We start from the raw sequence: 27014 nt of genomic DNA on the forward strand, positions 1-27014 counted from the left end.
TTTTACAACATTTTGTGAGAAAAAGAAAAGATTATTAGAACAGAAATTTCTTCACCACCAGGTCAATGTTCCACCACTTTGGTTTAAGACAGAACACTTGAAAATATGACATCCGGCCTCAACTGTATGTGTGCTGCAAATATTAGCACGCGTGCTGCATTGTGAGCATGTTACCGTAGCATGCTGATCAAAGCACTACTGTACAAACTCAACTTTCAGGCAGGGTTGTGCTATTCTCTATGTTAATGTCTGTCCTTATTGAAGGGAAGGGCACAATGGGAAATCCGGAAAGAAGCTATTCCAAAGCTTGATGGTCCTCACGTGGAGGTCAGGTGCTTTATTCATACTCAGGACTAAAACTCTTGGAACTGAATGGAAGCTTTAAATCAGCAATAACTCATCATGGGACATCAAGGTGAGCGAAGTAGGGACAAAGTGAACTAGAAGGGAAAACCGTAAAGATAGATTTATCTTTAAATTGTTAATGGGGTGTGAAACAGAAATACAGCAATTAATATGAATACCAACAAACATTAATGGCGGATTAATGAAAATGAACCCTAAAAAAAAAAGAGACGGTAATGTTATAATAAGGGCACTTTCACCTCTACCTCCACCTGCAGGGACAGGTGACCTCGCCAGAGCTCCTGAAGTCTGAACCTTCTCCAGCCGAGGCTCAAACAGCAGCTCTGAGTTATATCAAAAGGTGCACGTCACGCTCTCAGTGATACTAAACGTCTCACAGGGATAAAAAAATATACTTGTCACGCACCAAAGGATGCAGTGGTCCCATCTCTTTTCTTTTGCTACTCATTGGTCCAAAGTCCTGTTGCCTACATATCACCGCGGCATGTACAGAAAGTGTGCACCTAAAGAAACAATACCACAGAAAAACACTGTAAACTACCGTTTTAAACTTGACTTGTTTGAGACTTTTATCTCGTCGCTGAGCTGCAGAAAGTCAAAGGCTTCTGCTTTGAGATGTCTCTTTGGGCCGACTGTTTATACGCATGTTAAGTTCTCTTCTCAGTGAAAAGAAAAAGGTGAGACAGTCTCGATGGAGTCCACTGTGCAGCCTGAGAACTGGAGAACGCACTCACACGCCCCACTCGATGGACGTCCTCACGGTCTTTTTTCCTTGGCTCGTCGGTCTTAGTTGGCTTTGGGGTAGATCTTCTCATAGAAGAAGCTCTGGGCCAGGACATAAAGCTCTCCGTCTCGTTCCCTGACGGCGTGGGCGCGCGCAAACTGAAACTGTTCGAGTGCAAACTCGTAAAACTCATTCTCTATTTTCCAGATGTCGGACTGCTGCAGCTTGGTAATTGTCTCTTTGGTGGGGGGCTTTTTGTCCGTGGTCTTCCGCAGATGGGACTTCTTTCCTGGAGGAACAGGAGGAGAGTTTATTCGCGTCAGTCTTGACAACATGGAGGTAGCGGAGGTTCAGTATCTCCGTTGTTGAGAGAAGAGAAACAACTATTCAACCACTAAACGTTCAATAACCTCAGTTTGGAGCGGATGAATCAGCCAATAACGCTGCTTTTGAAATAAACAATGATTGGCTTAACAAACCCGATGAACAGGACATGAAATAGGAGGAATACATAAACAAACATCTTTTGAATATGTCCATTTATTTGAAAATTGGCAGATGGGTTGATCCGCGGCATATGACTGATCAGGACCTCTTATTAGTGGCATTTAGTTATATTCTTAAATGCCACTCCTATCAATCTTGCACACTGACTGCCCCCCCCCCTCCTGTCCCTGGCCTCTTCGTGAGAGCGCCACTTCATGATCTCTTTTACAGCTGGTTCAGATGCCGATCAGGTGTTAAACACGCACAGTTTTCCACCTCTGCGTATGGGGACAACCCGCGACCCCCTTCCCCCCCCTGCGTGACCCCCCGCCCGCCCGGCGGCTCAGCTCCGGGTTCCCACCTGTTCTGTAGAGCTCCGTGGCGCCTCTGAAGAAGCGCGGCAGCGCCGCCTCCAGGATCATGACGAAGTCCTCCAGCTCCTCGGTGACGCCGACGAGCAGGTACTCGTTCACCAGGTTGAACTTGGCCTGCTGCAGGGCCCATCTGCTGCCGGCGGCCCTGCACACGGGACGTAAGCCATGAGTCCCTGCTGGGGGGAAAACGCTTCACCTCTGGTGGTAAATGCTCCGTGATTAGTTTCCCGTCCTGCTGTGGGGCAGACATATTTTCTGCTTCTATTTTTACATTGCACAAGATTATAGCAAGCGTACTGCAGTTGCCTTTGGTAAAGGGGCCTCTTTCCAGGTTTACTGGAACGTCAGCACGGCTCTGCTCCCGATGTCATAACGACAGCTGTTGCAGTCACTGTTACGAACGTTACGCGGCCTCCTCTTACCGGCTTCGTCGCAGACTTCACAGTGAGCCGCTGCCCGAATAGCGACCTACAGGCCGCGTGTCTCAACTTCAACAACGGCTCACTCACCAGCACTCTGGATGGTGGCCGCAGAAAAAGGGGATCTGGAGCCAGAGTTTATCGGGGGCGCAGTCGGGCCCGCCCGATGACACGCACTCATCGAAGGTCTGAAAGACAACAGGGACGCTGTCACACTTGTCTGCACGGGCAACGCCAAAAAGGCGCTGAACAGAAGCTTCAATGACTAAAGACCTTTTTGTCCCCTTGTTTCCGTCGCCGTAGGGCGGGTCTGTAGTCGTCTCCAAAGCGTAAGAAGTAGTAGTACGACACCAGGCGCTCTATTGGGTCCCGCACCACATTGATGTACATGGGCTTCCCCGCGGCCCCGTATCTACAAAGAAAGTAAGAAAAGGATTAACGTGTTGCATTGAACAGGCATTAGAGAATGAGTCTCAGACATCCTGACGCCGCCCGTCTAATCAGCGCCGTTTCTTACATAACTGCAGAAACTGGTTTTTCCATCTTTGAAACGGGGGGCAGCGTCAGGGAAGGAAACTGAGAGTGCACGTTAACGGGCGCTCCCGCCATTAGGATAATTACCTGTGATCGCTGAAATGATAGCATCAGGGGAGATAAGGACGGCAATGCAATTAATCAACGCTAAGGCACAGGTTAGCAATCGATACACGACCTCGCTTTATCTGCCGTGTAACGCATCTGGATATTAATGGTATTACAGGAAATGAAGGGCTTTACTTTGAGAAGTCCAGATAAGCTACATGGCCGTGGTAGAAGGCGGGCTTCATCTCCCTCCACGAGGTGACGTTCCTGACAAAGCGCACCTGTAGCCAAAGATAGTGGAAACCAATCACCAAGCAGCAGGGAAACTCCAGCAAATGGGAAAAACAACACGGGGACTAATGCAAGAAGATTAATGCGTTCTGCTCAACAACATGGAAATTACCTTAATTCTCCCAATAAACATTGTTAACTTGAGTTTATGGTCTCTATTTAGTCAATTATTGTCCCACCATGAAAGTTAATCCCAACATTTTGTTTCCCTTCGCTGGTTTTGTTTTGTTTGTTTGAACTCGAGGCTGGAGGCCCCCCCGGTCCAACGAATCCACTTCTAACACACAGCTGGTTTTTTTTAATTATTATTATAAATGAGGTCGCATTTGCTTCTTTACAACCGAGAGCAGAGTACTTTACTCGATAAAACTCTAGATTAACACGCAGACAAACGGAGGTCCGTCCTGTTCCCTCCCTCGGCTCGGCGTGCTGCCTGCAGTCCTCATGTCGAGGTGCATTCGACAGCGTCCACCAGAAAGGACCAAAACGTAAAACCGCGGGGCAGAAAACCTTCTCTCTCTACTGAGAGACACTTTTATCTGAATAAGAGGAAATAAGAATAAGAGGGAAATGTTCAAAGCTGAAGCTACAGAACTTGACTAAGGCAAAAATAGCATAGTGCAGAATGAGGGGGGCAGTGGAAATTACACCTTTGAAACCCAAATGACACTTCATCAACACATTAAATCTTTTAATGTGGTCATTCTTGCAATCAAAACATGCTTCATGATCTCCCACATAAATATGAATGCAACCAATTTCACCAGTTAACCTCAAACAGCCATTAATTACAGTTATCTTTGACACACACTCTGCGGTTGGAGAGTATAAATAGGACCATTGACCAGTTTAGGCCGAGCTAAATGGCTAAATGCTGTTATTGGGTACAAAGCTGAATGTTCCTGTAGTAAAATGAGTGAGGCTGTGATGTGCCAGCAGACTGAAACACATCGTTTATGGGGGATGAGGGGGGGGGGGCCTGATGTGAGATGGCAGAGGGGATAATACATTGGCACTAGCAGGCCCAGAATAACACCAGCATCGCTGTGAGGCATTTACACCGCGTGTCCTAAGCCGCACTGAGAGCCATATGACTGCACCCAGTGAAACAGGCTGCGACATGCTGTAATAAAAGCTTTTATAAATAATACACTTGACAGCAGCAACAATTTGGTCCTCTGTCGCCCCGGGAGGAAATCCCCACACTCCCATCTGTCCACCACGAACTGGTTAGAATTTGTGCCTCGTTGAAAAGCTGGTCTTTCTTTGTTAAAGAGACTGTTTATCCGTCACAGTTTCACCTCTGCTGGAACCTCAATATCACTTCGCCAGCCAGCCTTCAGTTATTTTATTTTTTATTCACATAGATTACAACATAAACACAGATTTTCTGTTGTGCAATGCATAACAAAAAAACAATCAAAGTATCTCTAAAACGCGTGAAACTGACAAGGCGGCTTCCAGGCACAGTAAAGCGATTCAGCTTCAGCTGGTAGTGCTCCACCTGGTGGACGGACAAACCATTGCTACGCCCTTGCGGGGGGAAAATTATTTAAATCCATAGTATTAATACTTGTACTAATACTACATAGTATTAATACTTGTACTAATACTACAGTGACTGCGTCTATCCGACCCTCTGTAATGAGCTTCTGGAAACATGTCCTGCAGTGAATGAGGGTATTATTGGTTTCTGTGGTGACCATGATGCCTTCAAGGACATTTTACCATTTGATCAAAATAAAACAAACCACAGCACTCAAACTGCTATCCTTTTATCCTGCGTGTTCTTTTACAGGACTACAGGACAAATACAATCTATTTTTCTGAGCACATGAAAATGTTTCATGTTACAACCATTAGAACTTTGGCATCAACGATGGCTTAATTTTTAATTTTGTTGATTAAAGAGCCCGCAGGCCGTCACAAGGGGAGCACATGTTATGCCAACAAGTCTTAGCTTCTTCTCTTTGTTGTATTGAGGACCGAATCGTTCATCAAATGAGAGCAATGTGCTCCTGTGACAGTCCAGTTTCTATCTAGCAGTTTGTATTGGCTGGAATTCTGTAAATTTGAAACAAGCAGAATTTGCAGTCAGAGTAGAATTGTTATTATGTAATAAACTCTGACCTTTTTGAGTAGTGTTTCGACATTGCTGTGTCACCACTGCTCACCTGGTCTTGCAGAGACATGACGGGATTGTTTTTGGTCGTGTTGATGTGCAGAACGTGGAAGCCATTCTTCCCGCACAGGTCGTAGGCGATGTTGGTGAAGGACGTGCTGGCCGTCTTGGGCACTCTGTTGTAGATGACGACCGCGTCGTCTCTCTCCGCCCGCGGCCCCGATTCCCGCCCTGCATCCTCGCTGTGACGCTGCTCCACCTCTGCCACCTCGTGCCTGGCGATGGTCAGTTCTGTGCACGCACAGAAGAAAAACACATTTACCACCAATCAATCACCAGTCAAACACCGCCCGTGTTTTAAACGGAATGAATGTTTCCGTCATACGAGCATGCACACGTAAATATCACATCTGGCAGGAGGTTGGTGTGATAAGGACGGGGTTAAGGTCTGATATACAGGTGTAAAGAAATATTCATTATATGGTTTGAAGTCATTCAGATGTGAACTGTGAAAGAGCGGCCTTTATATCCATTTGGACTTATTCATGAAAACATTCTTTGAGCCTGAGCAAAGCCTACAGGGAAAAGCTAAAGTGTGTTGTATTAAGCTTTGCAGCATGGCCAACAAGACATGACACGGTGTGTTTCTTAATTAAAACGTGTAATAAGAAAAGAAAAATGATTTGTGTTTCTAAAACGTGGCAGGGTGTAATTTGGGCGTTTGCTTTCCCAAATGGTTATTATAAAAAAAGGAAAGTATTTACAGGTGGTGTAACAGATGGTTGTCATTACATGATATGTGCTGACAAGCCTCACTTCTCGACGCACAAAATATGCTGCCGGGACGTCGCCATTAATGCTTTTGAGGTGGCCAATCTCTGACTGAGATCAATAGTTAAGAAACCCAGACATTTCTAATCACGTTACCACCAGAATGAAGGTTACATTCAGTATATTAGGCTGTTCGGTGGAGAGGAGAAGCAAAGGCAAATCATATTGTTACGTGTTCACGTGTCATCTCATAAAATGTAATGTTTATAAGAAACTTCCAGTTGTTTAAACAAGATGTTTTGTTTTGATCAACATTAATAATGTTAGAGATGAATTATATGGCTATAAACAGCTCATAATACATAATTAAAAATACTAATGACATTAGTTTTAATCCATACATTTGTACTATTTTATTTCCTAATCATTTGAAGTGTTTTCTATGCAGAGGAGCAGAAACACCCTGAAGGGCCTCAGCAAAGGAGAGGATGACCGGATTCAGCGACTTTGAAGGCTCACAGGTTTCAGAGCGGTTGGAATGAATTCAGCCACGTGGTCAAAAAGCCCGAAGCTGCTGTGATCGATCGGCAAGAGGATCAGCATCTGCTCCTGGACCAGCTGCGCGGACCCAAGTCCTTGGTGTTTGTTTACACATATTATAATGTGCGGTCATGTGATCCGAGCGTCGACGCTCCATTCACTGCCTGAATAACTATTACTATAAAGCACATTTATACAAAGCGAACCTCTGATCTGCTGATGACGTACCGAGTTTGGCTCTCGACTCCTCCAGCCTCTGGATCTGGTTCTCGATAAAGAGCATCGCCAGAGCAAATGCCATAACAATCAAAAGCTGCACCTTGGCCGGCATCGCGCTCCTTGAAAGCCCCATCAGACCGCCGCAGGAATCATCGCGTTCACCCGCGAGACCTGTCAGGTCCACTGATGATGGCGAATAAAGAAATACGTGTTATGCTCCGATCAAACCAGGTTAGCCAGAGCGGACTTGTTCAGCTCTCGGCTGTCTAGCGCCGCTTAAACCAGTTTAAACGTTAGCCATCGGCTAGCTTCTCCGCCAGCGTCATCTTTACAAAGCAAGTCGCTAGGCGACGTGTGACGTCACCCCAGCCCGTGGGCTCCGTTGAAATGCGGCGCGTGCTGCAGGACAGAATGACTCGTTCGAAGCGACTCGGGACTACAGGTGTTCAGCAGCGCTCGTGGGCCTTTTTGCAGCAGGTTCGCTTCACCGGAGGAGCTTCTTCCCGGAGGCTCCCTGACCGCCGTAAAACGCCCCCTGCTGGACCGGAGGGCGCTGAAGCTGAGCCTGAACACGACCCACGCGGACACATAGGTGCTTGATGTCGCCACTGTCTCTTAGTCATCTCTTCAACTGTCGTTTCTCTCCTGACAAATTCATTCAATTTCACCTCTCCGGCTCTATATTTTAATTTAATGCTACATATTTGCCCCTGTCCTCCCCACTGACGCAACCTTAGAAGGTCTTTTTTCGTCTGTGTGGTGTGAAACATCAACTGACAGTATGTTTGTGTTTGTGGTGTCTGATGTTATAATAGAGCAGGTGATCCAAACCCTCCATTGTCCAGTCAGACCAGTAACAGGAAGAAGTGAAGCTGGTGCTCTGCTATCTTCCCCGCTGACTACAGGTAAGCGCACACCCTCACAGGTGCAATGATCAGAGCAGCTTCTCGAAGCCTTTTGATGGAATATAAACGTGATTTTTGTTGAAGTCACCTGCTGTTAAAGCCAGCCAGCTATTTCATGAGCTCTGCTTTTAGGTTTGCAGATATTCTGCATTAGTGTGTCAGCAGAACTACAGCACTGCTTCAACATGTTTAGGAAAGGATTCTAAATTGAGATGAACGTGTCACCTCCATTCAGCTGCCAACGAAGAAAAAAATGTATACAAGTATTTATCATAATTCAACCTCCACATTGAGAGACAAAATCACGGTATTTAAACCCCACGTTTAGGACTGTTACGTCCGGTCTATAAGGGAATAAATGCCTCTCTCCCCACATCCCGATCAGGCACGTGCACAGACATTGACCCAGACACAGAGCTTTATTTAGGAATAGTCGATTTGACCCCTCTCATGTATTTTTGGGTACCGAGGACCGGTGCCACATTGGTGCCCACGCCAGCCGGTAACTACCGTACCGGAACGCAACTCCGGTTTCGGTGCCGGAGCCGATTGAAACACTTGATTTAAACACTGTGATGACTCCGTCCTCGCAGCAGCTAACGACAGCTCACCGCTCGTGTAGGGTCCGTGTACCCTTTGATAGTCCCTTTTACCGTAAAAACCAGAAAACGAAAACATTCTTTTCTCGTTTTTCGTTTTTATCAAAAGCGGTAAAACGGAAGGGGACAGTCGTTTTCTCGTTAATCCTTTAAAACCAAACTCACAACCCTTCTTACTCCGTTAATCCCTTTTGGGGTTTTGAAGGGACTATCAAAAGGTAAAAGGACCGTGTGGCTACAGCAGCTAGCTAGCCAGCTACCTTCTATTCACATGTATTTAAGTCGGTGTTTCCCCTCCGTTATTAAAGTCGAAAAGCGACGTTCCTTCGGGTGTTGTTTGTCGTTAAGCTGCATACAAATGTCTTAACTTCCTTCCGCAGATGACGGGAGATCTTTTGATTTATTTCGCTTTGTCTTTATTCTACGCAACAAAGGGTCAACTAAATATACAATTAATACATTCTGTCCTCTGCAGCTCTTCTGTGTTGCACGTCAATACTTTGAGACAAACAAGGTCAATCTAACGTAAATGCTTTTCAATATATGTTACATATCTGTCCTTCCTGCACAATGAGCATGAATCTAAAATTAAATTATTAATATTCCCCAAATTCCAATTAACTACTCTTCTGGCTGTTGGTAGATAAACACTACAATAATACTGTAAACTTTAAACAATTCATATATTGTTCATAGTTTGAAGTTAAACAATTCGAAGCTGTAGTTTGAAGCCAAGTGGTTTTTATTTGTCTATATTTAGGGTATTGTTCATTGTTCAATTTCATGTATGGGTTCAGACACTGGTATTGTTTTAAATGTGTCGGTTTAGCATCGGTAGCTGGTTAACTTAGCATAACGACTGCAGACAAGAGGGCTCGAACGGGAGGTTTAACGACCCGGATTCAAGAGTTTATATATTTCCGACTTGAAACAATGGACCAAAATCAAAAATCGTTCTTTATTTATTCTTTAAAGTGTTTGCTTTCAAGATCAAGATGAACGGGTCAGAGAAAACAAACAGAGCAAAGTGTTTTATGCAGCATGTGAAGTGGATGAGCTCCATCAATACAAATACACCGTCCACACACACGTTTACTTTAAAGGCTCATTTCCATATTCAAGATACCTTCACTGTAACCATAGAGACGTGACATCATGATGGAACATTTCTCCATGTTCCATGTTCCATGTTCTAAGCTCCATGTTCCATGTTCTAAGCTCCATGTTCCATGTTCCATGTTCTAAGCTCCATGTTCTATGCTCCGTTCACCTCAGCATAAGAAACACTGTCTGTGGCACATTCAGTCAGTTAGTTTCAAACTACACACACTGAAGTTTTCCAGAGAGAAACTTGCAGAAAGTAACCGTAAGGCCTCAGGAGTGTGAAGAGGAGATGAAGACGCCTTCTGCTGCACTCAACAGAGCTGAAGGTAAGTGAGGAGTCCAGACAGACTGCAGCCGTACGGCTGTGAATGATGTGATGTGTCGGTGTATCGCGTGGTGAAAGCTGTGATTTACAGTTAGTACCTTGAGATAAACCTCTGATTCTTGCTGTTATCATGTACATGTACACAGAGACGCATATAAAAGTACTTACACAGAGACACTCTAACATGTTGGTATGCACAGAGACTCGCTAAACATGAAAAGCATATACAGAAATACACTTTAACAACCACATTATATAATGTAGATACAAACATGAAATAACTAAATGAAGGTGCATCAAATTAAAATAATTGGATCTATGAATGTTTTCTCACATCCCGATGATCCTCCTCACGTCTCTTCTCCTTGTCTCTGCAGACCAACAGGACGCAAACAGGACATCATCAGGACGTCACGTCACCGGGGCGCGCTGAGAGTCGACCCCTCAGGAGCAGCTCCAGATCCACACAAAGACTCACTAACGTTTCTATTTTCCAACAGGCCCTTTTCCCCCTCTATCACTTTCTGGCCCTCTCCCCACCCTCCACTCTCTCTCTTCTTTTCCCCCTCTATCTGTTTCTGCCCCCACTCTCCCATTGTCCCCCCACTCTCTTCCCCCCGCCCCCATCTCTCTCCCTTCCTCCCCACTTCATTTTTTTCATTTTTCATTTTTTTCATTTTTCATTTTTGTCATTTTTCATTTTTTTCATTTTTCATTTTTTTTCATTTTTCATTTTTTTCATTTTTCATTTTTTTCATTTTTCAAACGAACAAAACGTTTGACCTGGATTTGCTCCATATATATATATATATATATATGTGTGTGTGTGTGTGTGTGTGTGTGTGTGTGTGTGTGTGTGTGTGTGTGTGTGTGTGTGTGAGAGACTTTCTTCAGGTGTGCTGGGGACGTCCCTCCTGCAGCTGACCATCATGGGGGTAAATGGCTGTGCCAAGCCAGTGTGGGGGGATCTTCAGTGGAAGCCAGAGCGGAACCAGAGACGCGTGAAAAAGGAAAAGGAAAAAGGAGCCGTACTCGTCTTTTGGCAATAAATGTTTCCTGATTCCTGTTGGAGATTTTGTTCTACACACTAACAACATTAACGTGTTACTAACTTTTCTTTCTTTCTTCTCAGGAACTAAACATGAAAAGCATATACAGAAATACACTTTAACAACCACAATGTATAATGTAGATACACACATGAAATAACTAAATGAAGGTACATCAAATTAAAATAATTGGATCTATGAATGTTTTCTCACATCCCGATGATCCTCCTCACGTCTCTTCTCCTTGTCTCTGCAGACCAACAGGACGCCATCAGGACGCCATGAGGACATCATCAGGACGTCACGTCACCGGGGCGCGCTGAGAGTCGACCCCTCAGGAGCAGCTCCAGATCCACACAAAGACTCACTAACGTTTCTATTTACCCACAGGCCCTTTTCCCCCTCTATCACTTTCTGGCCCTCTCCCCACCCTCCACTCTCTCCCTCTCATTTTCCCCCTCTATGTGTTTCTGCCCCACTCTCCCGTTTATTGTGTTTTTTTTTTTGTTAAATATGTCACGTGTTTATTATTATTTGAAAATAAATTTTGATAAAAATAAAACCAAATGAATCCATTTTCTTTTTTTCAGACCAAAGAGAATCACGTGTTCTTTATTACTTGTTGACTTAAATGAAGTGAAACAGCAATGATGTTGCTGCAGGACAAGTCGCTCATATTAAAATATTTTACGGTCACAGGCGTTTCTTGGGGCCAGCGAGGGTGCAGCAGTGCGTGAGAGCTGACAAGTAACCACCATCAGTGTTTAATGAAGAAAAATTGGTTCATTCCCCCGTACCAGCTAAGGTCATTTGATTCAAACAATATAAAAAAATCCGACAAAGTCCATTATTGAACATAAAGCGAGTCAGGAGAAAACGATTCCTTAATCCGACTTAACCCGAGTGAGTCCGTGCTTCCTCGTTGTGGTCCTTCCTGTAGGCACCCATCTACCACCTGGCCCGTGTGATGTCGCAATATGGACCCTAACCCACACAGACGGACAGTAAATTAAATTATGATAATGTGTTCTTAATCTCCCTTTTACCTTCATATATTTTACCCTCTGGATCAATTTGATCCTCAATGTAACCCTCCATTAAAATAATCCTAATTAAAATATTTCCAAGTATATGTGTCAGAAGCTTTGTGCTTGTTGGTTGACCACCTATAGCATTTATATTAAGAAAAGACACACCCCCATAGTAATAAGTCGTAAAGTAATAGTTGGCTCTATAAAATAAGTAGTACTTCCGCATGCATTGTATGAGGGGAAGTGCGTGGAGATAACTAACAATACCAACAGAAAGTTAGGGATCTATCAGGTAACCATAATTCAATTCCAAAAAATAAATACAACTTATTTGTTAGACTGGATCTACAGTTTTGAGGTCAAACAGCTCAAGAGAACATGTTTTGTAATTTACAGGTTTACATCATATGCAGTTGCTTCGATGGTCCTTATGTGAGAAACGTGCTGCAAAGTATGTGTGGCTTTGCTAAGTGGTGGTGATTGTCATCCAAGTTAAGGCCAATCAATTAAAACAAAAAATTGATATATTATATTGCAGTTCAAAGAGGCATTTATTTCTGCACTATGAACATCACAAGCTCAACACAAAGTCAAAGCGGGTGAAAGAAAGGATTGTGAAACAGCATCTGAGCTCTGATGCATCTCAACCAACAGCCACAGAGCAGTGATGCGCATCTCAGCCAGTAGGTGGCGCCACAGGTCCAAGGATGAGGATCCACAAATCTAAAGCTTCACCAATAAAAAGAGATTATCAGGCAATCAAACTGGAACTAAAAATAACAAAGTGAGGTTTACTGAATTTAAGAAAGGTCAGCCAACACGAGTTATAACATCACTCGCGTGGATCTCTTTTTCGTGCCATCTTTTAACCAAATGAACCACCAGTTGACTCAATTGAAGTCTGGTATTCAAAGGTTCTTACTGAGGCCTCCACCCCGGGTGGAAAAACGCATTTGCATGTAACCATGAACAAATACTTCACGTGAGAGGCTCCACAACTTAAGCATCTGAAATACCTTGTGTAGAAGTGTTACAAACAATTCACAGTCTTCCCCGAGTCAGACTGGAGACAACAGAGCGCCGGCCGAGCAGCACCTGCTCTGACAGGGAAAACGACAAAGTAGAAAAGCAGCTGGTAAAAAGGTTCTGTCACATTGCCTTAATACCGAGACGTTACTACATTTAATTAAAAACAAGACATGTAATTAAATGGTACCACCTACTTATTACTTCCATTAAGTGTGCTCAAGAAATGGGATTTCATTCATCTAAAACCTCTTTTCTGTCCGTTCCCTGGGAAATATAGAGATGCCCCAAAGGAGTAAAAGGAAGGATGTTGCCTTGGTATCAACGACCAGTCGAGAACTTCCATCAAACATACGCCTTCAATCTGAACGTATTCAATTAGAATGCCACAACTCTTGTATTCATCACGTAGTGCTGCAGGGCCGGAGATAAAGGGAACTACCATCGATAAACTATGACCAATGCATTTTCTATTGATAACACTAATTGGATAAACAACAGCACAACTTTAAATAGAGGTATTTCTTTCAGATGTTTTGATGATCTCCTTTCTGACAGAATATTTACAGATGAAATGGACGAATGCATAATTTTAATTTTGCCTGACTTTCTTCTGTTTGTGAAACTTTATTTTCTTCTTAATATGAAGTCAAATGTTATGATCTATGCTACTTGAGGAGCTCTAACTTTTTTTAGCGATTAAGTAGTAATCAAGGTTAAACCTTAAAGGGGGTCAAAATATATAATGTCATCAATCTTTTGTTAGAGTAGGTATGACTTAGTTTCATTGACATACACATGCATGGAGACACGTGGTGGTATTACATTACATTACATGTCATTTAGCTGATGCTTTTATCCAAAGCCACTTACAATAAGTGCACTTCAACCATATATCCAATTAAGCTCACGCTAACCAACGTTATGTGGCCATTTAGGCTGTAATGTAAGTTTATGGCATATTTATGTGTCAGGTAAGACACGATCACATCTCTTTTCCTCCCGTCTAACGTTACTTTAGTCATTATCAGCAACACCACAGCCGCCCCTGGCACCCAACAACTAATCTCTAAATGATAGATAGTGTGTTTGCAGTTCTCCCCTAAACACTGTGGTTGGAAGATTTTGCACAGACAATCGTTAAGTAAGAATCAAAGGCTCTGAGTCAAGTATGTCTTTTCTCCGTTTATTTCCTTGCAAGGGAAAAAGGGTCACAACAGCTACGTGGTCAGTAGACTGTCAAGAACCTCCTTTTCTTCCCAACACATCGAGGCAGTTCTTATACCTAAACTTAGATATCGGTGGCGTCAACAGAGACCGTTAACCATCTTGTTGAGTCTCTACAGCCAGGGTACTGGGAACACCCTGTCCATGTGAGACACGTCAGTTCTTTGACCGTGTCCTTGCTCTCCCAACATGCTTAAACAAAGGTGGTCATAGACATAACAAACACTTTGTTCAATCTCTACAGCTATGACGCTGGAAACATCTAATCCAAGTGGGAGACATCAGTTCGTATGTCAGGGCCTTTGTGACCTAAGCACTTGCAACTAATAAACTGGTTATACAAATGAAGCATTTAAAAGGGTCACATATCATTTTCTCATTACATTCCACTCTTTTGATTACATAATAATCACAAACTATGCAATCAATTTAGAATGACTACTCTAAAAATTTACCATCTGATAATTTGCCACATCAAATATCACAAAACATTGACATCTGGACATCGCTCACAAAACTTTTCCTGCCACAGAACAAAAACTGCCTAAAAAAACCCTCCGAAATGGGAAAATAGGAAGAAATCTGTTAGGAGAAGATAAAGACTGGAAACCTTCTCACAGGATTTGAGCGTTACACCCCAGATGTCATGTGTACAGTATTGAAATAAAAAAGGAATGAGAACATGTTTAAATCACAATACCAGAACTTGATCCCCTTTCACACAATATCCACCGCCTCAGATATAGAATATTGTTGAAAGGTCATTATATCAATCATATCTACGTTACATACTAATAAATGCAGGGATAAAAGCTGTTTTTGTGAGAATGTTATTTCTCATTGTTTTAGCAAGCTACTGTGAAACCAGAAACATTTAGAACACCAGGAATGCACACAGACAGTGTGTCACTATGTCACTATGCGTACGTGTCGAGGTCGTAAGTGTTCAGCTCGTCAAGGGAGTCCGAGTCACTGTTGGGGTTATTGTCAGAGTCGCGTCTAGGGAACAAGTTTGGTGGTGAGTCATCAGGTGACCCCAGGCTGTACATAGCCATTTGTTTCGCCAGGAGTTGGGCAATCGTATGACGGATCAATGGGATACCGCAAATTACGAATGCGAAGAGAACACAGAGGATAGTAGCTGCTTGTATTAGTGTTCCTTTCCATGAATACCACACCCGTGTGAGCCAATCTGGGGAGGGAGATTTGTCTCTTGTCACAGATTCCTGAAGTTTTGTCATGTTTTGTATCGCCTGATGGATTATGCCTTCGTCTTTGTCATTCTCAGGGATAAACGTACAGCAATATTCTCCTACAATAGCACAAACACCTCCTTGGGCAGCGGTCAATTGGTCTAGTACCATGCGGTTCTGCATAATCATTAAACGCATGGCGGTCATTTCCTCGCGAATACCCTTAAGGCCAGCTAGAGTCATGTTTACAAAGCTTTTGAAACGGTAATCAACGGTTTCAAGTCGTAGCGTGTTTTTTCCCACTCCTGTCCATGGAAACAGTCCCCACAAAACTTTAACTGACGTACTGGCGTGTTTGAACTCGTCAGGCACATCGCTGCCCCAGATTGAGTTGTGTGGCGCAAAATTGACTTCCGGGTTAAGGCCAGTGTCCAATGCGGCCATTCGTTTTGTTCGTTTGCTTGTCCCTGTTGTAGCTGTGAGAATAAAAGTATGATCAGTAACGCGAACAGGAGCACATATTCCGCTCCACTGAGGGGGGAGAGACACGCGGAGGGTGGTGCCACACAGCCACCATCCCTCGGTCACTGGATAAGTACCGTTCTTCCCAGGGAGGAAAGTGAAATGGAAAACAGAACAATTAACATTGGGCGGGCAATCTCGTGGATTTACTGGAGTGAAAGTCCAGCCAGAACACGACCATTTTTGGAGATGAATGGGCACTTTTGCGGCCCTTTCTGCAGTGCCCTTAGCTTGGCAAAAGCTCCTGTTGAGGTTTTTGGCGCAGTCGTTTCGGAAAGGTGGGAAATGGTCTTTATTGCAATTTAAATCATTAAACGCATGGTTTCCTGCAATGAGGATCGTGTCACACCTTGCAGGGTCTGTTTTCCCCACTGGATGTGTCCCATCACGAGCATAGCAGAGAGGAAACCGTGTTCGGCTTTCCTGAGCCTGGAGTGCGAATGTAGACGTTTGGTTAGCCGTGTATCGTTTGATATCGTGAGATTGTGCACAGTCCAAATCATCTATTGTTTCCCATGGGGATAACTCATAAATAAACAAAGAATCTTTGTCGCTATCGTTGGATATATACAGGACTATGGGGGGCACATACCACCCACTAACCGAGAGCCCGCAGAAACATCCTTCAGACTTCCCCAGGGGGGCTACGGCTAGCCGTGGTTGATTAGTGCTGATGGGTAGCGGAGAACATACGTAACAGTCGGAAGCATTTTCTTTTGTCGCTACGTGTTGAGCATAGCGCCACCACATATTTGCAGAATATTTGTTCAATGGGTTCATCCCATTTTCGAACCGGTTGTCTAGGCGGGTCAGTGCTCGCTTGGTGCGGTTGCGAACGGTCGAGTTAGAGTGAGTTGAGTTGTTGGGTCGGTCAAGTAAGTCGTCTAAATGTTTCTGGTGGAGGACAAAATATGGAATCAACACAAATAAAGTGACACCTGCAAATAAACACATGGTTACACGAGTCCCCCCCAGTCGTCTGAGGGGGTTCCATGAACGCTGTCGTTCCATGATAAGAGAGACCCACTCTTTAGGCAGCGGACTACGGAATCACAAAAAGATGCTGAGATACAATGAAACTGAAGCAAGCAATAATATGAATAAAACTGTCGTGGCACAAACGACTACTGTGTCTATGTGGAGGGGTCCTGGCCGTGTTCTTCTTCTTGTGTTGGTCCGCAGGTACACGTTGGGATGTGGAGTCTGCCAACCTTCTTTCTTGTGAGGCATCCGCGTTGTAGACAGTCAACACAGATCACAATGCACTGTGTGTCTGTCGGTCAACTGCCCGTCCGTGGTCACTGGATCGGTGGTGTCGGTTGATTGACACTTTTTGTGGAGGTAGGGTCGCCTGAGCCCACTGCTGGTACTGGATCTGGAACCTTCTTGCAATGGGATGCGTGGACCATTTTCTCTCTCTACCGCTCCTCCACTAGCTGGGTGGTATGCGCAGTGTGTTTCTAAGTCAATACCCAGGTATGCACTTAATTCTGTGATTGCTTGGTTGACAAAATGTGAACCATTGTCGCTAGAAATTTTGCTTTGGGATTCCCCAGCGGGGAATGATCTCTGAAATCAAGGCTTTAGCCACTGTGGAGGCTGTCTGCTTACTGGAGGGAAACACCTCAACCCATTTGGACCACATGTCTACCATTACAAGACAGTGTTTCTTACCTTCCGATGGGGAGAGTTCCACAAAATCCATCATTACATGTTCAAATGGTCTTGCAGGCGGTGGATGTGCTGCATGATGTGACACCTGTACTGAACGACCTACATTGTGAGTTGCACATGTTATGCACGCTTGGCAGAACCTTTGTGCGTAAGCTGCAAAGCCTTTTGTGAACCATGTTGCATCAAGGATACTTAACATTCCCCCTTTTGACACATGGTCTAACCCATGAGTCAATTTCGCATAGTGAGGGAAGAAATGTTTAGGTAAGCATGGATTACCATTCGGACCATACCAGATGCCGTCTATGAATTTGGAGCCTGAGGAGGACCAAAAACGTCTCTCATCTGAAGTAGAGAGGGACTGCACGGCTGCAAGAGAGGAGGGAAGAGAACACATGGCAGGAACTGGGCGTGATGGTTTGGGAAGAGGACGTCTAGCAGCCGCTTTTGCAGCTAAGTCTGCTCGCTCATTCCACTTTGCGATGTCGCCTGTGCCGGATGTGTGCGCTGCACATTTACAAACGGCAATAGCTGTGGGCAACAAAATGGCATCCAATAGTTCTGCTATCAGAGTGTGGTGTAACACTGGTTTGCCATCTGATTTGAGAAAATTTCTGTGTCTCCACAGCGCGCCGAAATCATGAACCACGCCAAAAGCGTATCTGGAATCAGTGTGAATGGTTGTCGTTTTATCCTTAGCTAGTTTACAAGCTTCTGTTAGCGAGATTAATTCTGCTGCTTGGGCTGAGAGGTGACATGGAAGAGGGCCGGAACACAGAACAGCTGAGTCTGAAACCACAGAGAAACCCACAAGATTAGAACCAGTCAGGGGATCCTGTGTAGCAGATCCGTCAACATACATTACCATGTCACTGTTGAGCAGAGGTCTGGTCGAGGTGTGCACTGAGCTTCCAGCTCAGCCAAACAATTATGCTCCTCTCCATCCTCCGGAGTGGGGAGAAGAGATGCAGGATTGAGGACATTGCAGCGTTTTACTGTAACATTCGGCATGTCTAGGAGACATGTGTGATATTGAAGGTAACGCGCTGCAGATAAATGAGACGACTTCTGTTCGAGAAGAATCCGTGAAACCGAATGTGGAACCAATAATGTTAGCGTAGCATAGCCTACAATGTCACGAGAGGCTGTAAGAGCCTTTTCAGCAGCTGCCACAGCTCGAAGGCACTGTGGTAAGCCTGCTGCTACCGGATCGAGTTTTGCGGAGAAATAAGCTACTGGTCGTAGTTTATCGCCATGGGATTGTAGGAGCACTGATGTCATACATCCAGAACGTTCGTCAACGGTTTGTGTGAACGGTTTGTGAGGATCAGGAAGACCCAAAGTCGGAGGAACTTGTAACTCGCATTTCATGTCCGTGAAAGCTTGAGAGGCTGCAGGGAGCCACTGAATTTTATCATGCGCGCTGAGATTTTTCCCATGTATCAATGAGGACAGAGGTTGCTCGAGTTGGGAGTAATTTGGAATAAATGACCTACAGTAGGAACACATTCCCAAAAATGACATCATCTGTTTCTTGGTTTGTGGTTTTGGAAGTGTTACAATTGAGGCAATGCGTTTTGGTGATAGTGTCTTCCCTTCACCGGAAATGTTATGGCCTAGGAAATGAACGTTCTGTGAAACAAACTGTAGTTTGGATAGGCTGGCCTTGTGTCCTTCCGCTGCTAAGTGTTGAAGCAATTTGAGAGTGTCCTGTTCACACTGCTTTTGTGTTGGAGCTGCAATTAAACAGTCATCAACATACTGCAAAAGCGCTGTTCCTGGAGACAAAGTGAGGCTCTCCAAACTTTCCCTGAGTGCCTCGTTGTAGATCGTAGGTGATTCTGTGTAGCCCTGACACAAGCGTGTGAAAGTGTAAGGCTTGCCATTGAAATTAAACGCAAACCAAAACTGACTGTCAATGTCCACAGGGACACTGAAAAAAGCATTTGAGAGGTCAATCACGGAAAACCATCGAGCATCAGGTGGAACCTGTGCCATAATGGTGTACGGGTTGGGAACATTTGGGGCTCGTGCGTGGACGGCTGCATTAACGGCTTTTAGGTCCTGCACGAAGCGCCACTCAGTTGGTTTGCCTGCATCTCTGATCTTTTTAACTGGAAAAATAGGTGTTCTTACCGGCGAGTCAGGACATGGAACAATGACTCCGGCCTTTAAGAGGGAGTTGAACACCGGTGTTATACCGTCAATGGCCTCTTGGCGCAGTGGGTATTGATGTTTGCGGGGACGGAAGTCTGATCGAGGAGTGATGACCACAGGTTGACATTTTTTGATGAGTCCCACGTCATATTTATGCGCTGCCCACAAGGTGTCTGGGACAGAACTGAGGGCAGGAGAAATAGAGGAGACATTAGTCAAAAATGTATCAGTGTGTGTGTCAGAAAATATGTTATTTTCATCCATGACATAAACAGATCTGAGAGCAGGTGTGCAAAATGCGAATGGCTGTTTAAAGAAGCCTGTCGACGGAGAGCGCATCACAAGTGGATCTGGTGTAGCCTCCCAATCTGCCAATGCCTCGCACGCTGCGACAAAGGGTCCCAAATCTCTCCATTGGTCTGTTGCTGCTTTAGACAAGGAGATGTGTGGGAAAGAAGAGTCCACATTAAAGAGGTGCTGCTGAGAGGGGGTGAGAGAAACGGAAACAGCACATTTAAGTGTGGACCAAAACAATGTCATACATGCAATTTGATCATTCAGATCCTGTAGAAATAATGCATCATATTGCTTATCTGGCCCATGTGACACATGAGCTGTGCAGTGGAGATATGAAGCATCCATGCACTCTGCCTCAGGCTGGACGCGTGATGCTGCCAGGTGGGACAATTCTGATTGTGAGTCAACCGGAAGCCACCACTGGTACACAAACATTGGATCACTTATAACTGTCTTTGCCATCTGGTCAATGGCTCTGCATCTCACCACTTGCAACCACTTGTAGGAGTGGAGATGAGGCTAATGCCGAAAGAACACATGAGGTCTCTGCCCATTAGATTAATGGGACAGCAAGAGGACAGCAAAAAGGAATGTTTTACTGTGATGTCTGGTTCAGGGTCAGTTGAGTCAGTGTGTGTACTGGTCATAGGTGCCGTAAATCTCTCTACAATAGTCATCCCTGAAGCTCCTTGTGAGAAAACCTGTTTTCCACTAAGTTTCTGACCTGGAAAATACTTTTGTTGTATTACAGAATGTGTAGCCCCCGAATCAACCAAAAACGATAAAAGTTTCCCTTGAATTTGCACCATAGTGGTGGGCATATTTTCAATGATTTTCCTGAAAACTTTGCGTATGTGTGTTTAAGTGAAAGCTTTTGTGTTCTCAATTGCTCTGTGATGTCCATGAGAGCTTGTTGTTGCTCCGGTGTGTGAGTGTGAGTGTGAGTGTGCGTGCAGGGAGTTAGTGCAGAAAGCGTTTCTTCATTGCAGGCTGCGGTGTGTGTGTGTTTTACTTCCCTTATCATGTGAGGCCTCAGCATGGTTGCCGTCTCCCCCTCACATGCAGCCTCCTCCCCGTCCGCCTCACGTCAATCGGAATGTGCGTTGCCACCCCTTCCTCGTCTGGCCCGTCCACGCCCCCATCCTCTACGAGGTGCATTTTGTGGACATTCTCTGTTATTTTGATTTGAACTCCATTCAACATCGGCCGCACTGGTGTCTCCTGCAACCAGCTGGTTGAGCTTTTGGTAGTGAGTCGGACCCACGTGACTCATTAGAACACGTCGAATTTCAGCAAAGTTGGGCAGGAATTGCTTACAGAAGTCCATGAATGCTTCAGCAAACAGTCTTCCCGAGTGCTGTATCGGCGGGAGATGAGCCATTGCAGCTCTAATGTCCGTATCAGTCCAAGGCCGGAAAACAAGTATGGGACCTGAGTGTCCTGGTACTTGAATCATTGGGGTTTGGAGCACAGATTTTGCATCCGGGGGAACTCCCTCTGGGTCGAAAGAGGGGGAAACAACATCTGATGTAGATGGTTGCTCTGCAATCAGTTTGTTGATGGCAGAAGTGTCCCCTCCGGTTGCTCCTGGAGAGCGAGAGCGAGTGAGGAGAGCAGCCTGTCTCTTTTCCTCCTCTTCGCCGAGGAGTCGTTCCTGTGCTGCTTTCACTGCCGCTTCCTTTTCCTCCCTCTGTCGGGTGTAGTGAACTTTGATATGTGACCCTGCAGACGGAGGTTGCTGGTTCGCAGATGAAGCAGGGTACGGCGGTGGGCATGTGTTGAGGAGAGGGCCGCCAGCCCCTGTGAGACTCGGATACAAGGGAGAAGAAGCACATCGGTCATTTTGTTCAATAACATTTGGATCTGTTTTTTCAACCAATGTGGTTTTTGCGCATGTCAATTCTTTAGCCATTTGTTTCCTTTCTCTACATTCACATTCATCCTCCCACCATTTTAACCATTTACTTTGTTTCTCAATGTCCTCCAAGTCTTTGCCTTTTATCACCCTCTGAGTTTTTATACCCTTCTCTTTTCCCTCTAAGCCTGTTTGTAACATGTTCAGTTTTATTCTACTGAAAGAACCATTTGCAGGGAACCCAAAATCTTTTGACCACTCGGGCCAAAACTCTAGAGATTGATCTCCATATTTCCTTCTCATCAGATCCACAATGGGTCCCTCCGGAGAACCCATTTCCTTTTTACCTTTACCGTGTACACCACCCATCTTTCAGGCGTGGTGAAGTATACTTTTATTACTTAAAATATAGTCGTCACTATAAGTCTTGATTTTCTTTTACGTAGGAAAAATACAAGTTAAAACCCAACCAGAACTATTGGTTAATAAATATAGGTCAAGGGCGCAAATATCTGTTTTCAGACTACTGTCCGAAAACCCCGATATTGTTCCTGTCTTCCTGTTAGGTCAAGGGCTGAGATTTTGCGATTTCAGTGAACTCTCAAAATCCCTCCTATCTTCCCCTTCGGTCAAGGGTCACAATTGTCAATTGCCCCTGTCTTCCCCTTTGGTCAAGGGTCACAATTATGCGATTTTCAGATAGTTAGTCTGAATACAATCGTAAATGCGCACATTGCTCCCTGTCTTCCTCAGTAAAAAGTTGGATGCTGATTAACCGGAAATACCGTACAATTACTCTGTCAGGATCCAGGTCTCTCTCTCTCTCTCTCTCCCCCTCTGCCATATACATTCACTGACACACTCATTTGCCCATTAGTCTCACCTCTACACACACACCCACTTCTCACATAGCCTTCCCATCCACCTGCCGCTCATTTCAATCAGTGGCCGCGCCGTTTGCTGTTACACCTGTTTCTCGTCATGTCTAATCACCCTGTCTATATCTTGCATGTGTTCCCTTTGTGTCTTGTCGGATTATTCTTGTGAGCCAACCCTTCCCCTGTCCAGCAGCCTCAAGACCTTCTCTGTTTGCGCACAGCCAAGTCTTGCTCGTCCGGCCTCCAGCGTCGTGCCTCAGGGGCTGCATCCTGCGGGCTCCTGTCGAGCTTCGTTCTCCAAGGAGGAGATTCCCCTGTCCCGAGGATTATCTTTCGTTTTGCCTTTTGCCTAGCTGGTCTCCTAGAGAATACATTTTTGTTCTATGTTTTGCCATCGAGCTCGGCTCGCTGTTTCTGTTGAACATTAAAACCCTTATTTTGTGACCTCCCTCTGCGCGTGGATCTTTGCCGCCCGTACCGTGACCGAACGTGACATACTCTTATAATTTTATACACATTTTTCAAATAACCGGATAAAAAGACAAGTTATCATCATTAGAAGCCCAATCAAATAACCGAAATTTGGATTTTCTAAGAAGAGAGAGAAAAAAAATAATTAAAAAAAAAAAACTAAATATAAATAAATAAATGTGCAACTAAATACCCGTCTTTGTAATCTGTTACCACCCGTTATAATTCAGGAAGCCCCGTTTGAAAATCAGAATATCAACTTCTTACCCGATTCGTGTGAAAATCTTCCTCATCGGTTTGACCCCTCTCATGTAGGGTTGGGTACCGAGGGCCGGTGCTCAGCCGGTAACTACCGTACCGGAACGCAACTCCAGTTTCGGTGTAGGGTCCGTGTACCCTTTGATAGTCCCTTTTACCGTAAAAAACAGAAAATGAAAACATTCTTTTCTCGTTTTTCGTTTTTAATCAAAAGCGGTAAAACGGAAGGGGACAGTCGTTTTCTCGTTAATCCTTTAAAACCAAACTCACAACCCTTCTTACTCCGTTAATCCCTTTTGGGGTTTTGAAGGGACTATCAAAAGGTAAAGGGACCGTGTGGCTACAGCAGCTAGCTAGCCAGCTACCTTCTATTCACATGTATTTAAGTCGGTGTTTCCCCTCCGTTATTAAAGTCGAAAAGCGACGTTCCTTCGGGTGTTGTTTGTCGTTAAGCTGCATACAAATGTCTTAACTTCCTTCCGCAGATGACGGGAGATCTTTTGATTTATTTCGCTTTGTCTTTATTCTACGCAACCAAGGGTCAACTAAATATACAATTAATACATTCTGTCCTCTGCAGCTCTTCTGTGTTGCACGTCAATACTTTGAGACAAACAAGGTCAATCTAACGTAAATGCTTTTCAATATATGTTACATATCTGTCCTTCCTGCACAATGAGCATGAATCTAAAATTAAATTATTAATATTCCCCAAATTCCAATTAACTACTCTTCTGGCTGTTGGTAGATAAACACTGCAATAATACTGTAAACTTTAAACAATTCATATATTGTTCATAGTTTGAAGTTAAACAATTCGAAGCTGTAGTTTGAAGCCAAGTGGTTTTTATTTGTCTATATTTAGGGTATTGTTCATTGTTCAATTTCATGTATGGGTTCAGACACTGGTATTGTTTTAAATGTGTCGGTTTAGCATCGGTAGCTGGTTAGCTTAGCATAACGACTGCAGACAAGAGGGCTCGAACGGGAGGTTTAACGACCCGGATTCAAGAGTTTATATATTTCCGACTTGAAACAATGGACCAAAATCAAAAATCGTTCTTTATTTATTCTTTAAAGTGTTTGCTTTCAAGATCAAGATGAACGGGTCATAGAAAACAAACAGAGCAAAGTGTTTTATGCAGCATGTGAAGTGGATGAGCTCCATCAATACAGATACACCGTCCACACACACGTTTACTTTAAAGGCTCATTTCCATATTCAAGATACCTTCACTGTAACCATAGAGACGTGACATCATGATGGAACATTTCTCCATGTTCCATGTTCTAAGCTCCATGTTCCATGTTCTATGCTCCATGTTCTAAGCTCCATGTTCTAAGCTCCGTTCACCTCAGCATAAGGTCTGTGGCACATTCAGTCAGTTAGTTTCAAACTACACACACTGAAGTTTTCCAGAGAGAAACTTGCAGAAAGTAACCGTAAGGCCTCAGGAGTGTGAAGAGGAGATGAAGACGCCTTCTGCTGCACTCAACAGAGCTGAAGGTAAGTGAGGAGTCCAGACAGACTGCAGCCGTACGGCTGTGAATGATGTGATGTGTCGGTGTATCGCGTGGTGAAAGCTGTGATTTACAGTTAGTACTTGAGATAAACCTCTGATTCCTGCTGTTATCATGTACATGTACACAGAGACGCATATAAAAGATATAAAAGTACTTACACAGAGACACTCTAACATGTTGTTATGCACAGAGACTCACTAAACATGAAAAGCATATACAGAAATACACTTTAACAACCACATTATATAATGTAGATACAAACATGAAATAACTAAATGAAGGTACATCAAATTAAAATAATTGGATCTATGAATGTTTTCTCACATCCCGATGATCCTCCTCACGTCTCTTCTCCTTGTCTCTTACCCACAGGCACCCTCTCCCTTTTCCCCCTCTATCTGTTTCTGGCCCTCTCCCCACCCTCTCTCTTCTTTTCCCCCTCTATCTGTTTCTGCCCCCACTCTCCCATTGCCCCCCACTCTCTTCCCCCCGCACCCATCTCTCTCCCTTCCTCCCCACTTCATTTTTTTTGTTTTTCAAATGAACAAAACGTTTGACCTGGATTTGCTCCATATATGTGTGTGTGTGTGTGTGTGTGTGTGAGAGAGACTTTCTTCAGGTGTGCTGGGGACGTCCCTCATGCAGCTGACCATCATGGGGGTAAATGGCTGTGCCAAGCCAGTGTGGGGGGATCTTCAGTGGAAGCCAGAGCGGAACCAGAGACGCGTGAAAAAGGAAAAGGAAAAAGGAGCCGTACTCGTCTTTTGGCAATAAATGTTTCCTGATTCCTGTTGGAGATTTTGTTCTACACACTAACAACATTAACGTGTTACTAACTTTTATTTCTTTCTTCTCAGGAACTAAACATGAAAAGCATATACAGAAATACACTTTAACAACCACAATGTATAATGTAGATACACACATGAAATAACTAAATGAAGGTACATCAAATTAAAATAATTGGATCTATGAATGTTTTCTCACATCCCGATGATCCTCCTCACGTCTCTTCTCCTTGTCTCTGCAGACCAACAGGACGCCATCAGGACGCCATCAGGACATCATCAGGACGTCACGTCACCGGGGCGCGCTGAGAGTCGACCCCTCAGGAGCAGCTCCAGATCCACACAAAGACTCACTAACGTTTCTATTTACCCACAGGCCCTTTTCCCCCTCTATCACTTTCTGGCCCTCTCCCCACCCTCCACTCTCTCCCTCTCATTTTCCCCCTCTATGTGTTTCTGCCCCACTCTCCCGTTTATTGTGTTTTTTTTTTTGTTAAATATGTCACGTGTTTATTATTATTTGAAAATAAATTTTGATAAAAATAAAACCAAATGAATCCATTTTCTTTTTTTCAGACCAAAGAGAATCACGTGTTCTTTATTACTTGTTGACTTAAATGAAGTGAAACAGCAATGATGTTGCTGCAGGACAAACTCTCCCAGCTGCACGTGCCCGACTCCACCTGCAAGTGGATCACTGACTTCCTGTCTGACAGGAAGCAGCACGTGAAGCTGGGGAAACATGTCTCAGCCTAAAGTAGATGTTTCCTACATGGAACATTTTGATTAAAACATGAATGTTTCTAAGAAATGAAGTCAGGCAACTGAAAGCACAAACAAATCCAATAAAACAAATTCAAACCCCGAGTTCAACAAGATGTGTGAGCGATCAGAAAAATGTGTGTTAACTGCTCCCAAAATGACAAATCCTAAATATTCTAATAGGCTAATTTACTCGCTCCAACGTTAATGGTAACTTGATCTCAACCGTCTCTAGTGATTGAAATCAGCCAACGAATCAGAGGGTTTGTTCCCGTCGTCGATGTTCAAGACAATTTTTGAACCCTGTAACACATCTAGTTGTCTTTTTATTTATTATGGTATAATACTAAATACTAAATTAATGTATTAAATAATAGTTAGACACAAATCTATCGATACGAATCTTGTTGGAGAAGTGATGAACTACTAGATAACAACTCTTGTGGAGCACAGAAGAGGCTGAAAAAGGTCCTCA

General features: G+C 44.2%; 1 protein-coding gene and 3 long non-coding RNA genes across 4 annotated transcripts; 3 read left to right on the forward strand and 1 right to left on the reverse strand.

Annotated features, from left to right (window-relative positions):
* Positions 1-307: 307 nt before the first annotated feature.
* On the reverse strand, positions 308-7498 carry hs2st1b (heparan sulfate 2-O-sulfotransferase 1b). Its single transcript, XM_040184702.2, has 7 exons — positions 6904-7498; positions 5417-5655; positions 3147-3232; positions 2643-2781; positions 2460-2557; positions 1938-2095; positions 308-1379 (listed from the first exon to the last, which is right to left on the reverse strand). Exons 1-7 carry the CDS (start codon positions 7025-7027, stop codon positions 1153-1155), a joined length of 1071 nt encoding a protein of 356 aa, XP_040040636.2. The 5' UTR covers positions 7028-7498; the 3' UTR covers positions 308-1152.
* LOC144411365 (uncharacterized) lies at positions 6963-9349 on the forward strand. Its single transcript, XR_013468519.1, has 2 exons — positions 6963-7486; positions 7710-9349. It is a non-coding gene; the product is annotated as an uncharacterized LOC144411365 (long non-coding RNA).
* A 182-nt stretch (positions 9350-9531) lies between these two features.
* LOC144411366 (uncharacterized) lies at positions 9532-11438 on the forward strand. The gene is made up of 3 exons (XR_013468520.1): positions 9532-9828; positions 10205-11046; positions 11133-11438. It is a non-coding gene; the product is annotated as an uncharacterized LOC144411366 (long non-coding RNA).
* Positions 11439-24845: 13407 nt separating this feature from the next.
* LOC144411367 (uncharacterized) lies at positions 24846-26325 on the forward strand. The gene is made up of 2 exons (XR_013468521.1): positions 24846-25933; positions 26020-26325. It is a non-coding gene; the product is annotated as an uncharacterized LOC144411367 (long non-coding RNA).
* Positions 26326-27014: the final 689 nt, after the last annotated feature.

The sequence above is a fragment of the Gasterosteus aculeatus genome, chromosome 8 (assembly GCF_964276395.1).
Source record: "Gasterosteus aculeatus chromosome 8, fGasAcu3.hap1.1, whole genome shotgun sequence".
Lineage (NCBI taxonomy): Eukaryota > Metazoa > Chordata > Actinopteri > Perciformes > Gasterosteidae > Gasterosteus > Gasterosteus aculeatus.

Bases quoted from the DNA above. Each gene is read 5' to 3' on its own strand.
- hs2st1b (XM_040184702.2), bottom strand. From the start codon at position 7,027: ATGGGGCTTTCAAGGAGCGCGATGCCGGCCAAGGTGCAGCTTTTGATT. The intron at 2,782-3,146 runs GTAAAGCCCTTC...CTTTCTTTGTAG, and splicing joins GCTTATCTGGACTTCTCAAA to ATACGGGGCCGCGGGGAAGC. The intron at 1,380-1,937 runs GTGGGAACCCGG...CTGTTCCTCCAG, and splicing joins CACGGAGCTCTACAGAACAG to GAAAGAAGTCCCATCTGCGG.